Raw genomic sequence first — 24,291 nt, 5'->3', positions numbered from 1 at the left:
ACTACACGCAACAAGCGGCTACACGGGTAGCAGGGGTTGTGTGGCGTGGGCTGGGCGGTTTTTTAGGTTAGATGGCCTTGGGCAAGTACAGAAAGGGCAACAGCCTCAACGGGTGCGGGGCAAAGTCAGGACATGCGCGGACCAAGCAGCAATCGGTATTGTAATTGTCAACTGTCGAAGCTGCGTTGTTAAAGTACCGGAACTTCAAGCGCTGATAGAAAGCACTGAAGCTGAAATCGTTATAGGTACAGAAAGCTGGCTGAAGCCAGAGATAAATTCTGCCGAAATTTTTACAAAGATACAGACGGTGTTTAGAAAGGATAGATTGCATGCAACCGGTGGTGGAGTGTTCGTCGCTGTCAGTAGTAGTTTATCCTGTAGTGAAGTAGAAGTGGATAGTTCCTGTGAATTATTATGGGTGGAGGTTACACTCAACAACCGAGCTAGGTTAATAATTGGCTCCTTTTACCGACCTCCCGACTCAGCAGCATTAGTGGCAGAACAACTGAGAGAAAATTTGGAATACATTTCACATAAATTTTCTCAGCATGTTATAGTCTTAGGTGGAGATTTCAATTTACCAGATATAGACTGGGACACTCAGATGTTTAGGACGGGTGGTAGGGACAGAGCATCGAGTGACATTATACTGAGTGCACTATCCGAAAATTACCTCGAGCAATTAAACAGAGAATCGACTCGTGGAGATAACATCTTGGACCTACTGATAACAAACAGCCCCGAACTTTTCGACTCTGTATGTGCGGAACAGGGAATCAGTGATCATAAGGCCGTTGCAGCATCCCTGAATATGGAAGTTAATAGGAATATAAAAAAAGGAAGGAAGGTTTATCTGTTTAGCAAGAGTAATAGAAGGCAGATTTCAGACTACCTAACAGATCAAAATGAAAATTTCTGTTCCGACACTGACAATGTTGAGTGTTTATGGAAAAAGTTCAAGGCAATCGTAAAATGCGTTTTAGACAGTTACGTGCCGAGTAAAACTGTGAGGGACGGGAAAAACCCACCGTGGTACAACAACAATGTTAGGAAACTACTGCGAAAGCAAAGAGAGCTTCACTCCAAGTTTAAACACAACCAAAACCTCTCAGACAAACAGAAGCTAAACAATGTCAAAGTTAGCGTAAGGAGGGCTATGCGTGAAGCGTTCGGTGAATTCGAAAGTAAAATTCTATGTACCGACTTGACAGAAAATCCTAGGAAGTTCTGGTCTTACGTTAAATCAGTAAGTGGCTCGAAACAGCATATCCAGACACTCCGGGATGATGATGGCATTGAAACAGAGGGTGACACGCGTAAAGCTGAAATACTAAACACCTTTTTCCAAAGCTGTTTCACAGAGGAAGACCGCACTGCAGTTCCTTCTCTAAATCCTCGCACAAACGAAAAAATGGCTGACATCGAAATAAGTGTCCAAGGAATAGAAAAGCAACTGGAATCACTCAACAGAGGAAAGTCCACTGGACCTGACGGGATACCAATTCGATTCTACACAGAGTACGCGAAAGAACTTGCCCCCCTTCTAACAGCCGTGTACCGCAAGTCTCTAGAGGAACGGAGGGTTCCAAATGATTGGAAAAGAGCACAGGTAGTCCCAGTCTTCAAGAAGGGTCGTCGAGCAGATGCGCAAAACTATAGACCTATATCTCTGACGTCGATCTGTTGTAGAATTTTAGAACATGTTTTTTGCTCGAGTATCATGTCGTTTTTGGAAACCCAGAATCTATTATGTAGGAATCAACATGGATTCCGGAAACAGCGATCGTGTGAGACCCAACTCGCTTTATTCGTTCTTGAGACCCAGAAAATATTAGATACAGGCTCCCAGGTAAATGCTATTTTTCTTGACTTCCGGAAGGCGTTCGATACAGTTCCGCATTGTCGCCTGATAAACAAAGGAAGAGCCTACGGAATATCAGACCAGCTGTGTGGCTGGATTGAAGAGTTTTTAGCAAACAGAACACAGCATGTTGTTATCAATGGAGAGACGTCTACAGACGTTAAAGTAACCTCTGGCGTGCCACAGTGGAGTGTTATGGGACCATTGCTTTTCACAATATATATAAATGACCTAGTAGATAGTGTCGGAAGTTCCATGCGGCTTTTCACGGATGATGCTGTAGTATACAGAGAAGTTGCAGCATTAGAAAATTGTAGCGAAATGCAGGAAGATCTGCAGCGGATAGGCACTTGGTGCAGGGAGTGGCAACTGTCCCTTAACATAGACAAATGTAATGTATTGCGAATACATAGAAAGAAGGATCCTTTATTGTACGATTATATGATAGCGGAACAAACACAGGTAGCAGTTACTTCTGTAAAATATCTGGGAGTATGCGTGCGGAACGATTTGAAGTGGAATGATCATATAAAATTAATTGTTGGTAAGGTGGGTACCAGGTTGAGATTCATTGGGAGAGTGCTTAGAAAATGTAGTCCATCAACAAAGGAGGTGGCTTACAAAACACTCGTTCGACCTATACTTGAGTATTGCTCATCAGTGTGGGATCCGTACCAGATCGGGTTGACGGAGGAGGTAGAGAAGAGCAAAAGAAGAGCGGCGCGTTTCGTCACAGGGTTATTTGGTAACCGTGATAGCGTTACGGAGATGTTTAATAAACTCAAGTGGCAGACTCTGCAAGAGAGGCGCTCTGCATCGCGGTGTAGCTTGCTCGCCAGGTTTCGAGAGGGTGCGTTTCTGGATGAGGTATCGAATATATTGCTTCCCCCTACTTATACCTCCCGAGGAGATCGCGAATGTAAAATTAGAGAGATTAGAGCGCGCACGGAGGCTTTCAGACAGTCGTTCTTCCCGCGAACCATACGCGACTGGAACAGGAAAGGGAGGTAATGACAGTGGCACGTAAAGTGCCCTCCGCCACACACCGTTGGGTGGCTTGCGGAGTATAAATGTAGATGTAGAACAGACAGCGTGCTCGTCACGGTAGAGAGTGCTGTAGGCAGGACACTACTTTACTATGCAAAATCACTTGCCTCTGCAGCGCAGTGCTGGTATCCTTCCAACAGAGAATATTTAGGCCAACACTGGAACATGCTGGAGCTTTTATGTCCCAGGTATTCACCTGGCGGCACCAGCAGCTCCCCGTAAGGTCACTGACGCTGTGCAGGACGACTATCTGCTGCTACTAGATACCACAACACACCATACATCATATTAGTGGCAGCTATCATCATCCGAGGCACTGTCTTCGGCAACTACTGTCGCCTGAGATCCCAGAAGCACAGCCCTCACAAGGACATACTCTGAGTGCCAAGTTGGATCCTAACATCGATTATCTTTGGCTCCTCCTGCTCTGCCAGCTAGCATGAGTTGTGGGATTCATCGAGTACGTGCATCTCAGGCAATGTCTAGGAGCGACTTTTCTGGTTGTATTTCAGTTGTGTGAACATTCATTCATAGGCACTGTATTTGAGTTCTGTTTCCTATTTTGATAATAAGCAGTGTTATTAGAAAGTATCTCTCATCTCTCCTCGGAATAAGGGTACTTCATTATAGTTCAGGGTATGTAGTAAGAACAATATAAGAAGGCACAAACACAAAAATTAATGCAGAATTAATGTGAATACAAAATATTACACTTGTTTGGTAGCAAAAAAAAGCCAACACTTAAGATTACAATCTGGCCTGTACTGTTTTATTTTATACTACTCAGTTCTATCATATTTTTAATCATCTTATTTCCTGCTGGTGATTATTCTGCCATTATTGGTCCATTCATTCCAAAGGGCTAAATGGGAAATGGTGTTGCTCAAAATATTTAGCCTTACGTAAAATTAAACTCGTCTTTGCTATTTCCTTAGTTTGGCTAAACATCTCCATGCTTTTTCATTGTGAGACAGAATTGACAGGATGAGTTGAAAAGGACTTTACAACTCAGTAATGATTTAGAAATTTATTGAGATAACTTGCAGAATCGATAGATGTGTCATTTTGTAACAAACAACCTCAAGTTTGATTCACAGCAGCAGTACCCTATTCTGCCACCAGTGGAGCCAGTGTAGCGCGCAGTTAAAATGGCTACTTTCAATGGTGAGGAGTGTGTTGGTTTCATGAAATAAACTCTGCAGCAACTGTCTGATGTAAATTTCATACCAAACACATTAAAGAACCACCAAGCAGACCTACAATTTACTCTTGACACAAAAACTTTGTTGAGAAGGGCTGTTCACTGCGACATTATAAATCACCAGGTCGCCCGTGTGTTGATGGCTATGTCGACAGGTCACGGAGAGCTTTGCCCGCAGTCCACAAAAATCAACGCAATGTGCATCTCGCCTACCAAACCATATAGCTGACCTGAAAAATCGAATCTGCACTGCCACTGCACAAGTTGCACTCAATTTGTTGTAAAGATTGTGGGAAGAAACTGATTACCAGTGGGATGTTTGCCACATCACAAATGATAGTCACACTGAACTAAAATGACACTTATGTGAAACTTGAGGTTGTTTGCTTCAAAATGACACATCTATCGATTCTGTCAGTTATCTCAATAAATTTATGCCATTCCAAAGTCGTAAGGTCCTTTTTGACTCACCTTGTATAATTATCAGTTGAGGTTTCGGGGCCCCTGATAGTCTACATCCCACCTGATGGTTCCTGTCAATGTTAGCTGTGCTTAAATCCACGCCTATAATTGTTTTATGTGCTCTTGCATCAGCAGGTTGTCTGTGTTCCGCAGCATTTTGTGATACACCGAACAGGCAAATGCTATTTCGTCTTTGATAATTTCCTAATTCGACTGTGCCAATAGACAGGTTTTCTTCCTAATCTCGTGCCTTCTTTCCATACCCAAGACACGGACCATTTTATGTCAATAACTTCTGCAAATTATTTGCAACACTTTCGCAAATTTTGGCCAGAGCAGCCGCCCCTACTACATCTGCTACAGTGCACCCAGTCAGATCGAGGGTATCTTCCTGGTGAATGGCATCACTTCCCCGAGCGCAGCTCGCTATATGTATAGCGAACAGAGGCCTCACTCTAAACGGTGGTCATTAGGGCTGCGTCGCGGGCTAGACGTACTGTTGTTTGCTTTGCGGTTTATCAATTTGCCAGTGTGGGCGTGTGGTGTTAAACCATGCCACTGCAACGTGATGTCTTTCAAATGATTTTCGGATGCTGGCTATGCCACCTTTCACATCGCCCAGGTGATTAAACGAAGAGGCGTGAGCTCTAAAGATGTCGCCTTTGGTGCCTTCATCGATGTCACAATCACTGCCGAGCACTCTACTAGAATGATATTTGTGTGGAAGTAGAAAGATACACGCGGAAAACAGCAAGTAGTGAAAGGGGACCTTCAAGAAGTTAATGCGATGTCTTGGATAGAAATGGAAATGAGCGTTTGGCGTCATTGGCCGGGAGACCCCTTGCGGGGCAGGTCCGGCCGCCTTGGTGCAGGTCTTAATTATATTCGACGCCACATTGGGCGACCAACGCGTCGGATGGGGATGAAATGATGATGAAGACAACACAACGTCCAGTCCCTGAGCGGAGAAAATCTCCGACTCAGCCGGGAATCGAACACGGGCCCGTAGGACGGCAATCCGTCACACTGACCACTCATCTACCGGGGCGGACATGTCTTGGATGAAAGTGACTAAGCGGAATAATCGCTCAATGACCTTTAGTAACGGAGAAGGTGTAGTTAACTTAGAATTTGCTACATGTGGGCTGCAAAATGCGCACAAGAACGCAAGATAATTCCCTGATTGTTCTTAGAATAAAGCTTACTGAGAGGAAGTTACCTTGTGCCCTATGCTTCGAAGGACTACAGAAACAGAAGGCACAAGGCAAACCAGATTTTCATTTTGTTTCCTATGGAAAGCGCAAATACACCAACTGTAAGACTTTTAAGTTCAGCTGCGTGTTAACGATGTTGTCCGTGTTTATGTGACTACAACAAATGAAATTGGTAATCAGACTAATTAGTATAAACAGTTCTATGGTCCCAGAGGAGGCGAAGGAAAGTGTACTAAACGACGTCGCACCAAGTCTGTTGCAATTGTACCTTAAATTACATTATCTCTGAGATGAAAATCCCACTTTGAGCAGTAATTTCCAAGACGTACGGAAATTGTGTGTTCTGTGGAAAGCCAGGTTGGAAGCTTTTTGTGTTCGTGATCTGAGTAAGAGGTGTTATGAAAATATGGTACCATGGTACCTCAATCAAATGTGCAGGAGACAAGCCCCATTCAGTTTGTAGCGCTGTCTTCATGTTTTTCTCCGAACAGGTTAGCTTTCTAAGGCATGTAATACTGTATTTCGAAGCTATGGGATCCGTAGCCCCACAGGAAGCCCGGAGTGAAGGAAAACAGAATTTATTACTACGCTGGAACAGTAAACCGCCCTCGACGCCAATTCAATTGCATCACACAATATTGTGTTAAACAGGGTGTCCAAGGGCCAGCCGTGTCGACGGTCGTAGGGGACTGGAGCTGGGCTAGTATAACCGCAATTTTATAAAAAGTTTATGGTGTTGACTTGGAGGCGTACTTGGACATCATGTACAGTGATACTGCATCTGGCAGTGACCAGTTTTCCACTACACTCCATTCCTGTTGTGCTCATTTCTTGAAGGTTATATCTGTGCTTTTCCAGAAATGAAAGCTACCGAAGTACAACAAGAGCCTTCTTATGGCGAGTTGGTATGGCTACGACGGTTTCTGCGAAGAAGAGACAAGAACTGCTCTGCATTTTTCAATATTTGTCACTCTCTTGATGAAGAGTACAATGACGTCACGTGTGCAGGAATCGTTGGATGTGCAAAATTAGTTTCACATGAATGAACATGTGCTGTACGCTGCAGATAACTCAAAAAGCGAGCCTGAAAATCATCTGTCAGCATCAGCATTATACGGACAGAGTAGATCAGAAAGAAGGTAGAAGCAATAGAAGATCAAACATTGCGGCAAAGGGATAGTGCCCAACATTCTTTCCATGACAAAGATTTTGCTTTACATATTGTATGGAGATATACGCCATTCATGCCGTTGAGGTCTGGAATTGCCACCGATCTGTTTGCCGCGGCGGAAAAAGACATTTAGGGGACCCGGGTGTGAGCTTTTTCCTATGGTTGACCATACTATTACTGGCATACGTTTCTCAAAACTATTTGTTCGAATCAAACCAAATCTGAAATGTGTATAATTTATCATATGTTCATCAGAGTGCATTACTTAGCATTTTGATCACAGTAGAAATTCACAGAAAAGCGCGACCTAAAAAGCTGTCAAAAAATAATATTTCAATATTTGTCACATCTCCTATTTCATTTCTCCATTTCTAGTAGGTATAATTAATTTCACTACCAAGTTTCACTGACGTAGATGTATTAGTTTCAGAGAAAATTGTAGCTAAAGCTAAAAACTTCATACTTTCGGGAACATGCATTCAAAGTTTATGATATGATCTGTTTAACCTATATTCAAAGTTAAAACTCTCTAGGTCCCTAACTGTCCGCGTTACGGGTTTTTGTATCCTCTAGCTTACGCGTGGAGGCCCTCTTTTGAATCCTGGCCACTTTTGTCATTTGTAGGGTAGGCCTACTTTTGTCAGCCTCCCGCACCCTCATCTGGTCAACTGATAGAGGCGCATTCCTCATGTTCACCTCACGTTCTATGCCCATATCCTGCCCACTAAGCCAGCATTGAAACACAACACTGCGTCCATGACACGGTTTTAAGGGTTTCGAGACCCACAAACACTTTTTTGGCAAGCGTTCCCACACACAGTTATTGAAACTTTTCGTTTGGATTTTGAGTTCTCTCATGGATGCGTTTAGCTAGCAACTTTCCGCTAGCCTAGTTCTATAGATGGGTTATATAGCATCTGCTACTGATATCAGTAGGGAATGATTATGTCTACGTACATCACCAGCTACTGACTGACCACGATATTAGTGCACCTGGGCTCCCGTGGCCGTTATCGGAATCATGCGGTGACGTTACAGTAAACAAATACAGTGGTAATTAAAGAAAACGCATCGCACTGTGAATGCTTTCAGGACAGTTGTGCATGTATGATGAAATCGTTCAGCGTGTCGTCGTGAAATATCACGATAAAAACTCACGATAAGCCTACCGAGCGCTCTCATCCCAGATGGTCGACTAATACGCTAGCTCTCTGATATTTACGAGATCTGTCCAAAAAATTCCGGAACATTCGTAGTTTCGCTCCGATGGTGTGTTGGAGCGAAATGCGGTTGACATCCCTGCACACGACTGTGTTTAATGTGTAACTGCCGGTTTCATTTTTGTATGTCTGTTAGTTATTGTTCAGTGCTGTGGTGACTACAACTTTGTGTAGCACTGTTTACGAATGTTTGAGATGTCAGAGTTAGAGGAGCTATGCATCTGCATTAAATTTTACGTGAAACTCAAGAAAACCTTTACAGAGACATAGCAAATGATGCAGGAGGCCTACGGTGATGAATGCTGAAGTCACACTCGGTGTTAAGAATGGTTCACACTGTTTAAAAATTACCTGACGGAAGCTAAAGACGAACCTCGTTCAGGACGTCCTTCGACGTCCACCGACGATCTCGTGTCAGGAACAACAACTAAATTGTGACTGTCCGAGAGATTGCAGAAGAAGGTAACATTTCAGTTGGATCATGTCATAAAATCCTACATCTACACCTACATGGTTACTCTGCAGCTCACACTTAAGTGCCTGGCAGAGGGTTCGTCGAACCATTTTCATACTACTTCTCTACCATTCCACTTTCGAATGGCGCGTGGGAAAAAGGAACACCTAAATCCTTCCGTTCGAGCTCTGATTTCTCTTATTTTATTATGATGATCATTTCTCCCTACGTAGGTGGATGTCAACAAAATATTTTCGCATTCAGAAGGGAAAGTTGGTGATTGAAATTTCGTAAATACATCTCGCCGCAAAGAAAACCGCCTTTGTTTCAGTGACTGCTACGCCAACTCGCGTATCATATCAGTGACACTCTCACCCCTATTGCGCGATAACACGAAACGAGCTCCCCTTCTTTGCACTTTTTAGATGTCCTCCGTCAATCCTAGCTGGTAAGAATCGCACACCGCGCAGCAGTATTCCCGCAGAGGACGGAAAAGTGTAGGCTGACTCTTTAGTGGGTTTGTCGCATCTTCTAAGTGTTCTGCCAACAAAACGCAGTCTTTGTTTCGCCTTCCCCACAATATTATCTATGTGGTCTTACCAATTTAAGTTGTTCGTAATTGTAATTCCTAGGTATTTAGTCGAATTGACAGCCGTTAGATTTGTGCGATTTATTGTATACCCAAAATTTATCGGATTTCTTTTAGTACCCATGTGGATGACCTCGCACTTTTCGAAGTTTAGTGCCAATGTCCACTTTTCGCACCATACAGAAATTCTCTCTAGGTCAATTTGTAATTGGAATTGATCATCTGATGATTTTACTAGACGGTAAATTACAGCGTCATCTGCAAACAATCTAAGTGGTCTGCTGAGATTATCACCTAGATCATTTATGTAAATCAGGAACAGCAGAGGGCATATGATACTACCTTGCGGAACGCCAGATATCACATCTGTTCTACTCTATGATTTACCGTCCTTTACCACGAACTGAGACGATACTCCATATGCACGCAATCTGATTAATAGTCGCTTGTGAGGTATCAAAAGCCGTCTGCAAATCTATGAATATGGGATCGATCTGAGATCCCATGTCGACAACACTCATTACTTCATGGCAATAGCTAAGTTGCGCAAGAACGATATTTTCTGAATCCGTGTTTGTTCTGTATCAATAAGTCATTTTCTTCAAGGTGATTCATAATGTTAGAGTACAGTATATGCTCCAAAATCCTACTGCAAATTGAGGTCAGTGATATGGGTCTGTAATTCAATGGGTTACTCCTAATTCCTTCCTTGAATATTGGTGTGACCTGTGCTACTTTCCAGTCTTTAGGAACAGACCTTTCGTCAAGTGAGCGGTTGTATATGAGAAAGGCGCTATTGTGTCTGCATACTCTGAAAGGAACCTGGTTGGTATACCATCTGGAACGGAAGACTTACCTTTCCTAAGTGATTTGAGTTGTTTCGCAACACCTAACATAGCTATTTTAATGTCGCACAGGCTAACAGCTGTCCTGGTTTCGAATTCTGGAATATTTACTTAGTCTTCTTTCGTGAAGGAATTACGGAAAACTGTATTTAGTAACTCCGCTTTAGTGGCACCATCATCGGTAACATTTCCATCGCTATCGCGCAGTGACGGTATTGACTGTTTTTTGCCACTGGTGTACTTTACATACGACCAGAATCTCTTTGGGTTTTCTGCTATATTTTGAGACAATGTTTCATTGTGGAAACTATTAAAGGCATCTCGCATTGACGTCCGCACCAAATTTCGAGCTTCCGTGAAACTTAGCCAGTCTTGGGGATTTTGCGTTCTTCTGAATTTGGTATGCTTTTTTCGTTGCTTCTGCAACAGTGTTCTGACGTGTTTGTGTACAATGGTGGATCAGTCCCGTCTCTTATTAACTTATGCGGTATGAAGCTATCTATTGCTGTCGATACTGTATCTTTGAATTTGAGCCATATCTGGTCTACACTTACATAATTAGCTTGGAAGGAATGGAGACTCTCTCTTAGGAAGGCATCAAGCGAATTTTTATCTGCTGTTTTAAATAGATATTTTTGCGTTTATTTCTAGTGGCTTTGGTTGATATGGTTTTGAGCCTCGCTACAACATGACACTGCATCTTGGAATGCACCGTGTTGCCGCCAGGTTCGTCTCACGGCTCATGAATCAAGACGAGAAAGACCTTTGCCTCGCTATCTGTGAAGACTTCTTGGATCGCGCAAATGGGAACGGGAAGTTCCTTAAGAGAATCATAACGGGTTATGAGACGTGGGTCTTGGAATGTCAGCGCCAATATTTTTGTGTCGCCAGTGTGTGCGACAGTGCTCGACATTTTAACGAATATTTTTTCAGAAATGAGTTTTAAGTCTATATGTGAGGAACTGATAAAAGACTTATAATTATATTGTGACTTATTATTATATTGTGAAATAACAATATATTTTATTGTTTTTATAACCAGTTTTCTACAAAGAATAATCATATAACGAAAGATAATACCACTAAAGGAATGTATTGGCATTGTATTGTCTGTGGAATTGTTCCTTCTTCTGGTCTTCTTCTCTAGCGGATGAGATCGAAGATAAGCTGAGGCCTGTTCTTTTAAAATATTGTAAAAAGTAGTCATAAGTGATCAAAAGAAAAATATAACGTACAATTTACTAAATGGAGCGGCAATTTTAAACTGTACAAATAATCAGACACTAATTTTGTAGATCATGAAATTACATATTTACGTTCAATGAACTAACTTGCAGAGACTTTAAATTGATTCAGCTGGAACATACAAGGCGAAAAGATGGTTCGGGCTGTGGATTAGTTGTGATTAATTATTTGTAATACATGACCCTAGGAAAGTCCCTCACCGACGGAATAAATCCATCTGATGGAAGAAAACAGTGGCAAATGAAGCTGCCAGAGATGCCTCCAGATGCGCACGGTGGATATTTCTGCTGCTGTCCAGAATCAAATAATTGCCAACGCGTAAAATAATGAAAGTGCGGGTGATTAATAGTTGCCAAACGGTGCGAAAGTTTTTGCACTCTCAACGACGTAGATAACTTCTGGTTTTCCAATAAAGTATGCAATGCTGCCCTTCTTTCTGAGTGAAAAATGTGTTTCTTCGTCTGTCTGAGAGCAGAGCGGTTATGTGGCTACTAGCGAACACACCACATATTAAAAAGGGTAACGCATTGAGATGCATACTTCTTGTGGGGATTCGTGAAATACATTGTTTATAAAGAGGTTCCAACTACACCTGAAGGTACGTGTGAGAGAATTGTCAGAGGATATGCTTCGATAAGTGCCGAATTGATAAGGAATACCACTCAAACCATGATAAGAAGATTGTAGCACTGCATTGATACCAATGGTCATCACTTCGAATACCCTCTGTAAATGGACGTTCATGCCACCTTTGTGACCGTCAAAGACCTTGCTGTTACACATCACTGGATTCGTCTCGATAGGCGCTATCTGAAAATAAGTACCAAACTGTAGCATCCCATTTAGAAAAACAAAGTTGACCTTCACATCTCTGGCGCGACTCTACCTAGCAACAAAAAACCGACGTCATATTATGGCCCCCGTTGTCCCATGCAACATTTGTGCCACAAACTTTTCAGCTACTATCATACTTTCGCAGTTATTCTAGGTGGCAATAGTTAGGGACTCACCCTGTATAATGGAGTTATTTTCAGTTTATTGAGTACCTATGTGTGGTTGTTAAGTGAGCTGTTATGCAAAAAACTGTCAATTGTAACATATTGTCAATACACAGGGTGTTACCAAAAGGTACGGCCAAACTTTCAGGAAACATTCCTCACACACAAAGAAAGAAAATATGTTATGTGGACATGTGTCCGGAAACGCTTACTTTTCATGTAAGAGCTCATTTTATTACTTCTCTTCAAATCACATTAATCATGGGATGGAAACACACAGCAACAGAACGTACCAGCGTGACTTCAAACACTTTGTTACAGGAAATGTTCAAAATGTCCTCCGTTAGGGAGGATACATGCATCCACCCTCCGTCGCATGGAATCCCTGATGCGCTGATGCAGCCCTGGAGAATGGCGTATTGTATCACAGCCGTCCACAATACGAGCACGAAGAGTCCCTACATTTGGTACCGGGGTTGCGTAGACAAGAGCTTTCAAATGCCCCCATAAATGAAAGTCAAGAGGGTTGAGGTCAGGAGAGCGTGGAGGCCATGGAGTTGGTCCGCCTCTACCAATCCATCGGTCACCGAATCTGTTGTTGAGAAGCGTACGAACACTTCGACTGAAATGTGCAGGAGCTCCATCGTGCATGAACCACATGTTGTGTCGTACTTGTAAAGGCACATGTTCTAGCACCACAGGTAGGGTATCCCGTATGAAATCATGATAACGTGCTCCATTGAGCGTAGGTGGAAGAACATGGGGCCCAATCAAGATATCACCAACAATGTCTGCCCAAACGTTCACAGAAAATCTGTGTTGATGACGTGATTGCACAATTGCGTGAGGATTCTCGTCAGCCCACACATGTTGATAGCGAAAATTTACAATTTGATCACGTTGGAATGAAGCCTCATCCGTAAAGAGAATATTTGCACTGAAATGAGGATTGACACATTGTTGGACGAACCATTCGCAGAAGTGTACCCGTGGAGGCCAATCAGCTGCTGATAGTGCCTGCACACGCTGTACATGGTACGGAAACAACTGGTTCTCCCGTAGCACTCTCCATACAGTGACGTGGTCGACGTTACCTTGTACAGCAGCAACTTCTCTGGCGCTGACATTAGGGTTATCGTCAACTGCACGAAGAATTGCCTCGTCCATTGCAGGTGTCCTCGTCGTTCTAGGTCTTCCCCAGACGCGAGTCATAGGCTAGAATGTTCCGTACTCCCTAAGACGCCGATCAATTGCTTCGAACGTCTTCCTGTCGGGACACCTTTGTTCTGGAAATCTGTCTCGATAGAAACGTAACGCGCCACGGCTATTGCTCCGTACTAATCCATACATCAAATGGGCATCTGCCAACTCCGCATTTGTAAACATTGCACTGACTGCAAAACCACGTTCGTGATGAACACTAACCTGTTGATGCTACGTACTGATGTGCTTGATGCTAGTACTGTAGAGCAATGAGTCGCATGTCAACACAAGCACCTAAGTCAACATTACCTTCTTTCAATTGGGCCAACTGGCGGTGAATCGAGGAAGTACAGTACATACTGACGAAACTAAAATGAGCTCTAACATGGAAATTAAGCGTTTCCGGACACATGTCCACATAACATCTTTTCTTTATTTGTGTGTGAGGAATGTTTCCTGAAAGTTTGGCCGTAACTTTTTGTAACACCCTGTATATTGACAATTTCGATTTAATTGTCTCATTGTCGATTTCATTGTCTCAGCTATCACTGGCTGGAATGGTTTTCACAGTATAAGAGTTATCAAATGTGTCACCCCAGAAACAACTCTCTCAACATCTGAAGAGGCCCAGAGGCTTAAATTCTCTCTATAATAGATGTAAACCACCTAGATGTTATGGAAGTACACATATTTCAACGTAAATCAGGTAAAGCATTACAGCAGACTACTGTTCTGGACTTGAGCATTATCATACATTCCCACCTTGAAAAATGTGCTGTTGATGTGTGGAAAGTGGCTCCACTCAGTACACCTCACTGTAAGTGCCAGCAAGTCCTGAATGGATGACTTTTATCCAGTCTACCAATAACACAATTAATGGTGAGAGAAGTCATTTATTATTTCTCCACCAACTGGCAACAACACAATTACATGGCTTCACAGTATGCTAGCAATATTTCACATTTATCAATCCAATCCCTTTCCCACCAGCGTTACAAAGGTCGCCTACACATTCACACAAATGAAACAGTTCTCAGCCATTGGTTATAGCAACGTACTTTACGTAAAAGCCCACTTCAGAACTACACATAGGTACTCAATAAACTGAAAATAATTACGTTATATAAACACAAACTCAGTGCAGTCGTTTTGCCTGCTCACGTGAGAGAAAGGGGCCGGAAATTTTTGGGTGGTGTAGTCTGTCTGCAAAGCACGTGAGTACCACTCAAGGTGGGAGAGGTTGCCTTTCCTAGAAGAACTCTAGAACTACCGTACAGGATAACTAAGAATCAATTTCGCCTCTAGCAGTGTAGAGCAGTGCGCAGAGATTTAACTAGATTCTGTCCATATCACTTTCTTGCGTTGGTACTATTAGTAATTTGTTAGGTGGTAGCCTTTAAATCGGCCGCGGTCCGTTAGTATACGTCGGACCGCGTGTCGCCACTATCAGTGATTGCAGACCGAGCGCCGCCACACGGCAGGTCTAGTCTAGAGAGACTCACTAGCACTCGCCCCAGTTGTACAGCCGACTTTGCTAGCGAAGGTTCACTGACTACATACGTTCTCATTTGCAGAGACATAGTTTAGCATAGCCTTCAGCTGCGTCATTTGCTACGACCTAGCGAGGCGCCATATTCAGTTACTATTCAGAACAGATAATATTGTGACTCATGTACCGTCAAGAGCGACGTTCATCATTAATGGATTAAAGTTAAGTATGAAACTAATTACGTCCGCTTTCTGAATTCTAATTCCTTGTCATGTTCCAGACCTCATGTCAGTAGAGTCCCCTCCTCACACCAGCCTGCGTGAGCTAAAAAGCGTGCATTTCGGCCTCCTCTAGTAACACGGTGTTGGCTCTTCAGCCAACACAACAATTTGTATCTAATATTATGAAAAGTAAACACCCCTGTGCATGTCTGGGCACTGTGTCGCCTGCGATTCAAATGGCATTCTGCAGAAGACTTCATAAAATACGCTGTAGTTGATGTAATTCTTCAGGCTTTCCCGGCGATCTAATGATATCTTGGGTTGTTGGGTGCTCTGCAAGATATCAGCGTCGTACTTGCACGATATTTCGGTAACGTAGCTCGTTACCTACATCAGGTGCGACTTGAGACTACTCCTCGAGTGGACCTGGTTCAGTGTTTATGCCTGTCGCCTGAACCAGGTCCACTCGAGGAGTAGTCTCAGGTCGCACCTGATGTAGGTAACGAGCTACGTTACCGAAATATCGTGCAAGTACGACGCTGATATCTTGCAGAAAACCCGACAACCCAAGATGTCAATACGCTGTAGTTGCTTCTTGTGACGTAATGGCCCAGATAGGATAGGGAACCGGCTGCTCGCTCTTCAGTTTGAAGAATGGTGGAGGGGGGAAGCACATTACCATAATCTGATGACCTACCATCCCTCAAACTTGTACTGTCCAGCTCTGTCCTCTGCAACATGTTACACCGCCAGAAAACAGTTTAACGCTGGATACTGCTGTACTGCACCTAGATGTGGTACACACTTTCAAATGTGTTCTTAATCTGCTTCATTTAACAGTAAACATTAATTAATAGTGAAACACAATTTTTAGTAATTGCTGGTTTTCTGACCTCTGCATTGGGGAAACTACTCCTAGAGAGCCCGGAGCACTAAATCACCTCAGGCTCTGCCAACAAGCGTTCCCGCTCACCGTTCGCGACTGTAAGAGGAAAGGGGTACGAAGAAGTGGCAGAGGTGCACGAAGCACGCCCCGCCACACTCGGTGCAGACGACTCACTTGGCGGCGAGCAGCGCGGGCACGAGCCGGCGCGCCTCGGTGTCCATGACGGCGCCCTGCGCGCTGCGGTTGACGATGGCGGCCAGCAGAGGCAGCAGCAGCGCCAGCAGCGCCGCCACGCCCGCCAGGTAGGCGCGCGCCAGCCGCCCGCCGCGCTCGCAGCGCCACGTCGCGGGGAACACGCGCGCCGCCACCAGCCCCACCAGCACCAGCCTGCGCCACACGATAACCACTCTGGTCAGAGCCAGCCATATCTTGCCTGCTAGCAGACACACTTGTTCCTGAACAGAAAAAAAATGTTTAAATTGCCAGCATTTAGCTGCTGTATGGCATCGAACGAAAGGTTCAAATGGCTCTGGGCACTATGGGACTTAACATCTGAGGTCATCAGTCCCCTAGAGTTAGAACTACATAGAACCTAACTGACCTAAGGACATCACACACATCCATGTTCAAGGCAGGATTCGACCCTGCGACTGTAGCAGCAACGTGCGAAGGAAAGGTATCAATACTTTCCTCATAAGAAATATCACATGAAAACCATCGATAAATTAATGATAAATACTTAACAGCCCCATTGCACTTCCGTCAGCCTCTCAGTTGAAACCATATGTGTGACAGTTTGTTCCCCACAGTCGTTTAATGAACAAAGTACGAGCATATGGACTATCAGACCAATTGTGTAATTGGATTGAAGAGTTCCTAGATAACAGAACGCAGCATGTCATTCTCAATGGAGAGAAGTCTTCCGAAGTAAGAGTGATTTCAGTTTGCCGCAGGACCGTTGCTATTCACAATATACATAAATGACCTTGTGGATGACATCGGAAGTTCACTGGGGCTTTTTGCAGATGATGCTGTGGTGTATCGAGAGGTTGTAACAATGGAAAATTGTACTGAAATGCAGGAGGATCTGCAGCGAATTGAAGCATGGTGCAGGGAATGGCAATTGAATCGCAATGGGGACAAGTGTAATGTGCTGCGAATACATAGAAAGATAGATCCGTTATCATTTAGCTACAAAATAGCAGGTCAGCAACTGGAAGCAGATAATTCCATAAATTATCTGCGAGTACGCATTAGGAGTGATTTAAAATGGAATGATCATATGAAGTTTATCGTCGGTAAAGCAGATGCCAGACTGAGATTCATTGGAAGAATCCTAATGAAATGCAATCCGAAAACGAAGGAAGTAGGTTACAGTACACTTGTTCGCCCACTGATTGAATACTGCTCAGCAGTGTGGGGTCCATACCAGATAGGGTTGATAGAAGAGATAGAGAAGATCCAACGGAGAGCAGCGCGCTTCGTTACAGGATCATTTGGTAATCGCGAAAGCGTTACGGAGATGATAGATAAACTCCAGTGGAAGACTCTGCAGGAGAGACGCTCAGTAGCTCGGTACGGGCTTTTGCTAAAGTTTCGAGAACTTACCTTCACCGAAGAGTCAAGCAGAATATTGCTCCCTCCTACGTATATCTCACGAAGAGACAATGAGGATAAAATCAGAGAGATTAGAGCCCACACAGGAGCATACCGACAATCCTTCTTTCCACGAATACGAGACTGGAATAGAAGGAAGAACCGATAGAGGTACTCGGGGTACCCTCCGCCCTCCGTCAGGTGGCTTGCGGAGTATGGATGTAGATGTAGATGTAGATGTAATGCCGCAATTTTTGGAAATTGGTTACCTCAAAACAACATATTTTTAATTTACGAAGGTATTTATGAAAGTAAAGGTACACCGTACACCAGAGGAACAGAAGAGTTTTGGCGAGCAAGTTGGCAGTACTGGTGTTAACCTTGAACCGTTAGCTTTCTCCTCGCGGTCGTTCGGCAGTTGAACGTTGCTTCTGGTTGAAATAGGTCGTGTTTAAAATGACTGCGCCGATTCAGAATCCCGCCAAATGCGAAGTGCGCTCCGCCATACGTTTTCTTCATGCAAAAGGTCAGCGACCAGCGGATATTCACAAAGAATAGTTTAGATGTTTATGGGAACATTATGAATTGACAAAATGTAATGAAATGGTGTCGTCATTTCTCTGAACGTAGGACCGATGTTCATGACGAACAAAGAACAGGTCGACCATCTGTGATCTCTGATGCCCTTCTTCGGAGAACGGAGGAAGCAATTCGTGCAAACAGACGTCTCACATTGAAAGAATTGCATCAGATCATACCGGACGTGTGAATGACTACTCTTTATGACATTGTGACTGTCAAGTTAGGGTACAGGAAATTGTGTGCACGCTGGGTTCCAAAACTGTTAACGGAAGAACACAGAAAGAAAAGGATTGGCTTTGCACTCGACGTCCTCACAGGTGATGAGTTCCTTGATCACATTGTGACAGGTGACGAGATGTGGGTTTATCACCATACACCTGAATGCAAGCAACAATCAATGCAATGGCGCCATTAGAATTCACCAAAAGCCAAGAAATGCAACACGTCGATTTCAGGGAAGAAAATCATGGCTTCTGTTTTTTCGGACAGACAAGGAATTCTTCTGTTGCAATTTATGCCTCCTGGAACGACAATTAATGCTGCTGCATATTGCCAGACTTTGAAACGTCTTCGAAGGGCAATTCAAAACAAACACAGGGGAGTGCTGACAAGTGGAGTCCGCTTGCTTCATGACAACGCGCGGCTTCACACAGCACTCGTAACCAAAGCACTGCTCAAACAATTCAAATGGGACGTATTGGACCATCCGCCATACAGCCCGGATCTTGCGGTCACCGACTTCCATGTCTTCCGTTACCTGAAGTCACATCTTGGTGGAAAATCATTCCATAACTATGAATAGATCAAAGATGAAATTGAAATGTGGTTCCGACAACAGGCGGCAACCTTCTATGTCTGTGGGATACAAAAGCTTGTGCACCGACTTAACAAATGTTTGGATAACGGGGGTGATTATGTCGAAAAATAACAAATAATCCAGTTAATAAGATGTAACTGACGTTTTCTAAATAAATGTTCTATTTAAGGACTGAGAGCCATTGTATCTTTACTTTTCGAAATGCCCTCGTACATTCTTCTTCCACTCATCTCATCATGTATGCATACTAACAAATATGTAATGCTCAGTTCATCCTCTTATTGTCTTGTTAACTAAATAATTTTTATCTTTCTGATGTAGGGCAGTGTTTTCATTTCCACATTTGAAGTATTGCGTGATCGTTTTGATGTTTCAAGTGATATATTGGCGGGAGGCCCCGACTTAATTTTTATGGATCAAAATGCGAGACTGTGTCGAACAGTGCTGATGCAGGAGCTCTTGGAACGACAGGATGTCTCGTCTGAAATTCCATCAAGTACTTGTGGCTTGCATTGGGGAGAAGTACTGAAGTAGTCCACATGCACCATTGACCATCCAGCAGTTGTCAAAAGCACTGGTAGAGGAATGGAATGCCCTACCACAAGAGCTCCTTACCAAGTCTGTGGCCAGCATGGGACCATGCTGCAGAATGTGCCCTGTCATCTGTGGTTATAACATGCCCTATTAAGAACCATGCCCCATCTTGTGTAATGTCCAGGGAACAATCATAAATTGCGGTGACTTCAAAGCAATTATTGTCTTCGAATAAAAGTGCAATTTCTGTTCGCCTCATCGTGTATCTCTTTCAGTTACCTTCTGGACTATACTGTTGCAGTTCTCTTCATCTATGATCCAAGCTGCACGGTCCTTGGCAATGACACATCATGTGGAAGATACTTTTGTCCTTACGTTTTGCGTACCAGCGAATTATTACATTAAAACTTTATTTATATTTTTGTAGTAATATATTATAATCGTAGTCATCTGTGACATGATGCTGAGTTCTATTTATTTTGATGGGGAAACATGCACAAATTGTTAACCCCCCCCCACACACACACAATCGAATGCTGGATCTCATCCTCTCCTCATGTTTGTAACTGAAGAATTGAAATTAGAATCCGTTTCAATGCTGTGTAAGTCTGTATTGGTCAAGAGACAACTGCTATCTAATTAGCCCACAACTGGATTCCAAACTTTAGCTGACATTTCAATTCCGGAATAGGAGGAGTAGTTCTGCTTGAAACTTCTCCCCACACCTGCTACTGATGCCACAAATGGTAGGATACTTGTGAGCTCTGTGTGTCTCCTATCTGTTGAGATGAAATGTGCATGGTCCCGGCCAAAAATATTTTCACTACCGTACCAGCAGGAAAGAATGAAATTAACCTCCTGCTTTCCACTGTTTTGTCTGTCGCTTACCACTGTATTTGTAACGACCAAACAATAACATAACTGTAAATTTTCTTCTATATGTGTAACGTAACACTACTAAATCTAAAGAAATATCACAGTAGAACCTGTTTCAAACTTCCGTATCTGTGAACTGTGCTCACTTAAAAAATGGTTCAAATGGCTCTGAGCACTATGGGACTCAACTGCTGTGGTCATAAGTCCCCTAGAACTTAGAACTACTTAAACCTAACTAACCTAAGGACAGCACACAACACCCAGCCATCACGAGGCAGAGAAAATCCTTGACCCCGCCGGGAATCGAACCCGGGAACCCGGGCGTGGGAAGCGAGAACGCTACCGCACGACCACGAGATGCGGGCGTGTGCTCTCTTAAAGATTTAAACTCTGCTACCTGATACACAAATTGAACGTAGTCAATACACTCAGAACTAGTTGTTATCCAAAGTTGTGTTCACATGATGAGTGATGGTGGGTAAATAAGCTATTGTGTGTGCAATAATATCAGCCGCCCTTGCATGTCTGTATGTTCAGGACAGTATAACTCATGATGTGCATCCTGCTAGTAGTAGGGCAATGCCAGTGCGGCCCCACACTGCATTTATGCCAAATTTATTCAAGATGGCGGATCAAAGATGCCGGCGATAAATGTGGAAAAATCGGAATGATGACATGGCGGGAAGTTCAAATTTTGGTGGGAAAATAGTTCAATTGGGCTACCTCTACTAATTTAACCTCCTCCCCCCCCCCCCCCAAAGAAAATGGTGGGAAAATTCTGGTAAGAAGAAAAGGACAATTGGGCTACCTCCAGTAACCAAAGTTATCCATCCACCAGCTCATCCTTGAAATTGGTGGAAAAAGAACTCCACCTTTGCTGGGCTCATGGATAAGATGGACGTGAGTCTTTATTTTGCATGCAGTGTTTATTTACGCAATTTGGTTGTCATAGCCAACAGCTCCATCCATTGTGTTCACCTTGAGGTCCAGAGTCCAGCTGACCTAGTATACAGTACTGCCATCAGAGGGTGCTGTCATCCCATGGCAGTCTGGGGAATAATAGCGGGAAAAGGACTTAGTCTGTGTCCAGCTGCTGGAGAGAGGAAGGAGTGTACTTTATTTATTTTCAATGGGAAGATGGATCACTTTATTTATGAACAGATTTCATGTAGTTTATTTATTACACTGATACAAAAAACTCGCCCTGACATGCTTGGGGTCACAATAAATAGCCTACAGACTTACAAACTACTCGTAAATTACCGAAATAATGCAGTACACTGACGTACAGACATGCAATCAACTCGTAAATTGTCAAAATAACGCATGTATAGCGCTCTGTAAACACACTCACTAATTATAAAAAAAACGGTTCAAATGGCTCTGAGCACTATGGGACTCAACTGCTGTGGTCATCAGTCCTCTAGAACTTAGAACTACTTAAACCTAACTAACCTAAGGACATCACACACATCCATGCCCGAGGCAGGATTCGAACCTGCGACCGTAGCAGTCGCAAGGTTCCGGACTGCGCGCCTAGAACCACGAGACCACCGCGGCCGGCACTAATTATAAACTGTCCAAATAATGCACTGCACAGCCTACAGATACGGCCACAAAATTATGCAGTACACTGATGCACAGACATTTCACTACGCATAAAATTGGCAATACAATGCATGTACAACACTCTGCAAACACGCTCATAACGCTTAAACAGCCGAACTAATGCAGCGCAAAAACACTCATTGCATGTAAAAACGCTTTTGGACTATTGTTAAGACATTCCACTGCAACTTATCAGCAAACTGTTCCCTACAGAATTCCAGGCAGACTGATGACCAGATGCATGCTTCCTCAAGATCCTAATGGAACAGCCCAGCTCACGTGTGAGATACCTCCAGCCACACATGTGTTTACCTAGCCAATGTGATTAACACATAGCTTTCATTGCTGCGGGTCCAGCGTCGAGAAAAAAGTTTGCATAGCGACTCACACTTGCAGGTACAGCTAAAAGGTTGTCAGTGTTCTACTGACATCACATGTCTATGTAAATAAGAACCAAGTCTCCCTCTCGGAAATTGCAAAGTGTCGCAGAAATATGATGTCCCACCTTGTCTGCGTCAAAATTATACTCCTAACAGGATCTGTTTACGAAAATAGCCCAGAATAACATCGAATGCATCCTTATGGTCCACATGAGGCACCCCGACCATAACGTGTTACACTACCTGGAAATAGCTGCTTTCAACATACATCTCACAAACGGTAAATGTTCCCACCACTAAAAGCCTTCATCATACCTGTGGATGCTTGCAATTACACCATTAATCATAAGAGTAATGTTGTTGTTTGGATAGAGGCACTGCGTAAGCACAGGCAGGAAAATCAGAACAATTTTGCAAACAGAATTCTAAGCACTGTCGTATAGAAGAGAAAAATGGCTGGAATTTTCGGTGTCCAACAGCCACTGGTATGGAGATGTCATAATGTCACAATGGCAGAGGGACAGCATCCCACCAGAGATGGGTGGTCTGCTTCAACTTGTCTTTGAACACTTGAACGAAGAAGACATCACATTACTCTCAGAACTTTCTATAGATACCTTGCCCCCATCTTGTTTAAACCAGTCTGTAGAGGCTCCTATGTTCCAGCACGGAGGATGTCTCGTGAGTGAATGGAACACTATGACTGTTTCTTACTGAATTTATCCGTCGAACTGCTGCTGCTGCTGCTACTGCTGGTGTGGGAGTTCTGTCTGCCACTTTTTTCTGTAGATGAGACTTTCAGTGGCAAAACTCTTTTGTACAGACCGCCATATTGCACTGACAGTTAAACCTTGCTGAAGTGGTCTACAGATCAGGAAATATGGGAAGACACTTCCTCAGTTACATTCTCAGCCACTGACAGCGGAAGCTTGAATATTTCAGCGTGAAACCTATCTCCAACCTCGCTATATATCACATATATATCGCAGAACCTCTGACACGGCATCGAGACAGAATGCATTACAAATGCTGGAGAAAATCTAGCGGCAGCATGAGGGAGTTGCAAATACCGGCTTCATATCATGTTCCTAAGCTGAATAACTTCCTAAATTTTGTGATTTTATTACAAGCTTACACCATCGGTGATGTGTAACCGCACTTTTGGTCTGTTAACATACACTCTGGCGACCACTGTCTATATTCAGTGTCGCGTTATTTGTGCGGAAAGAGCATTTCATTCGGAGGTAATGCAATACCTATATTTATAAGACTTGTATAATTTTTGACGTGGATATCGTTAGCGGTACTTGTGAGCACCTGTAGAACCAAGACCAATTGTGATAGTAACGTAGTCGTTGCGATCGTATTTTTAACATCTGGCGGCTTATAAAACGGTTACGTTTCTCTTTTTAAGACACTTTAGTACCACTCATAAGAAAAACTTATGTCTGCCCATCATTCATTTTCGCTCAGTATTGTTTCGTATGCCAACAATCAGTTTTTGGCGAATTATTATACTCAGTAGTAGAGGATGCGTCATAAGATTCATCTTGAGCATCAGGCTTATAACTTATATATATATATATCTTTGTGTGTGTGTGTGTGTGTTCGACATGTGCAAATAAAATGACTATGTCCAGTCGTAAGAAAGGTATGGAGTTTATGTGGAATGCTGCAATAGCTGCAAAGGGAATGATTTTTTTTTTTTATTTGGTAAAATATGTCAAGTCATAAGAACGGTACAGATATTTCTATTTACAGAGCCACAGCCATCAGCAGGGGATATTTCCAA

General features: G+C 43.3%; 1 protein-coding gene across 4 annotated transcripts in view; it reads right to left on the bottom strand.

Moving 5' to 3' along the window:
- Nucleotides 1-24,291, bottom strand: part of LOC126195693 (diacylglycerol lipase-beta-like) — a 903,756-nt gene that overhangs the window by 142,131 nt on the left and 737,334 nt on the right. For 3 of the 4 annotated variants that reach the window (XM_049934332.1, XM_049934324.1, XM_049934338.1), the window contains one exon: nt 16,281-16,493. The exons of the other annotated variant lie outside the window; for it this stretch is intronic. In XM_049934332.1, the coding sequence (XP_049790289.1) occupies nt 16,281-16,493 (213 nt within the window). The remainder of the gene's footprint in view (nt 1-16,280; nt 16,494-24,291) is intronic. 4 annotated transcript variants of the gene reach the window in all.

Source organism: Schistocerca nitens, chromosome 1 (assembly GCF_023898315.1).
Source record: "Schistocerca nitens isolate TAMUIC-IGC-003100 chromosome 1, iqSchNite1.1, whole genome shotgun sequence".
Taxonomy (NCBI): Eukaryota; Metazoa; Arthropoda; class Insecta; order Orthoptera; family Acrididae; genus Schistocerca; species Schistocerca nitens.
This window is presented reverse-complemented; position numbering and strand designations above follow the sequence as displayed.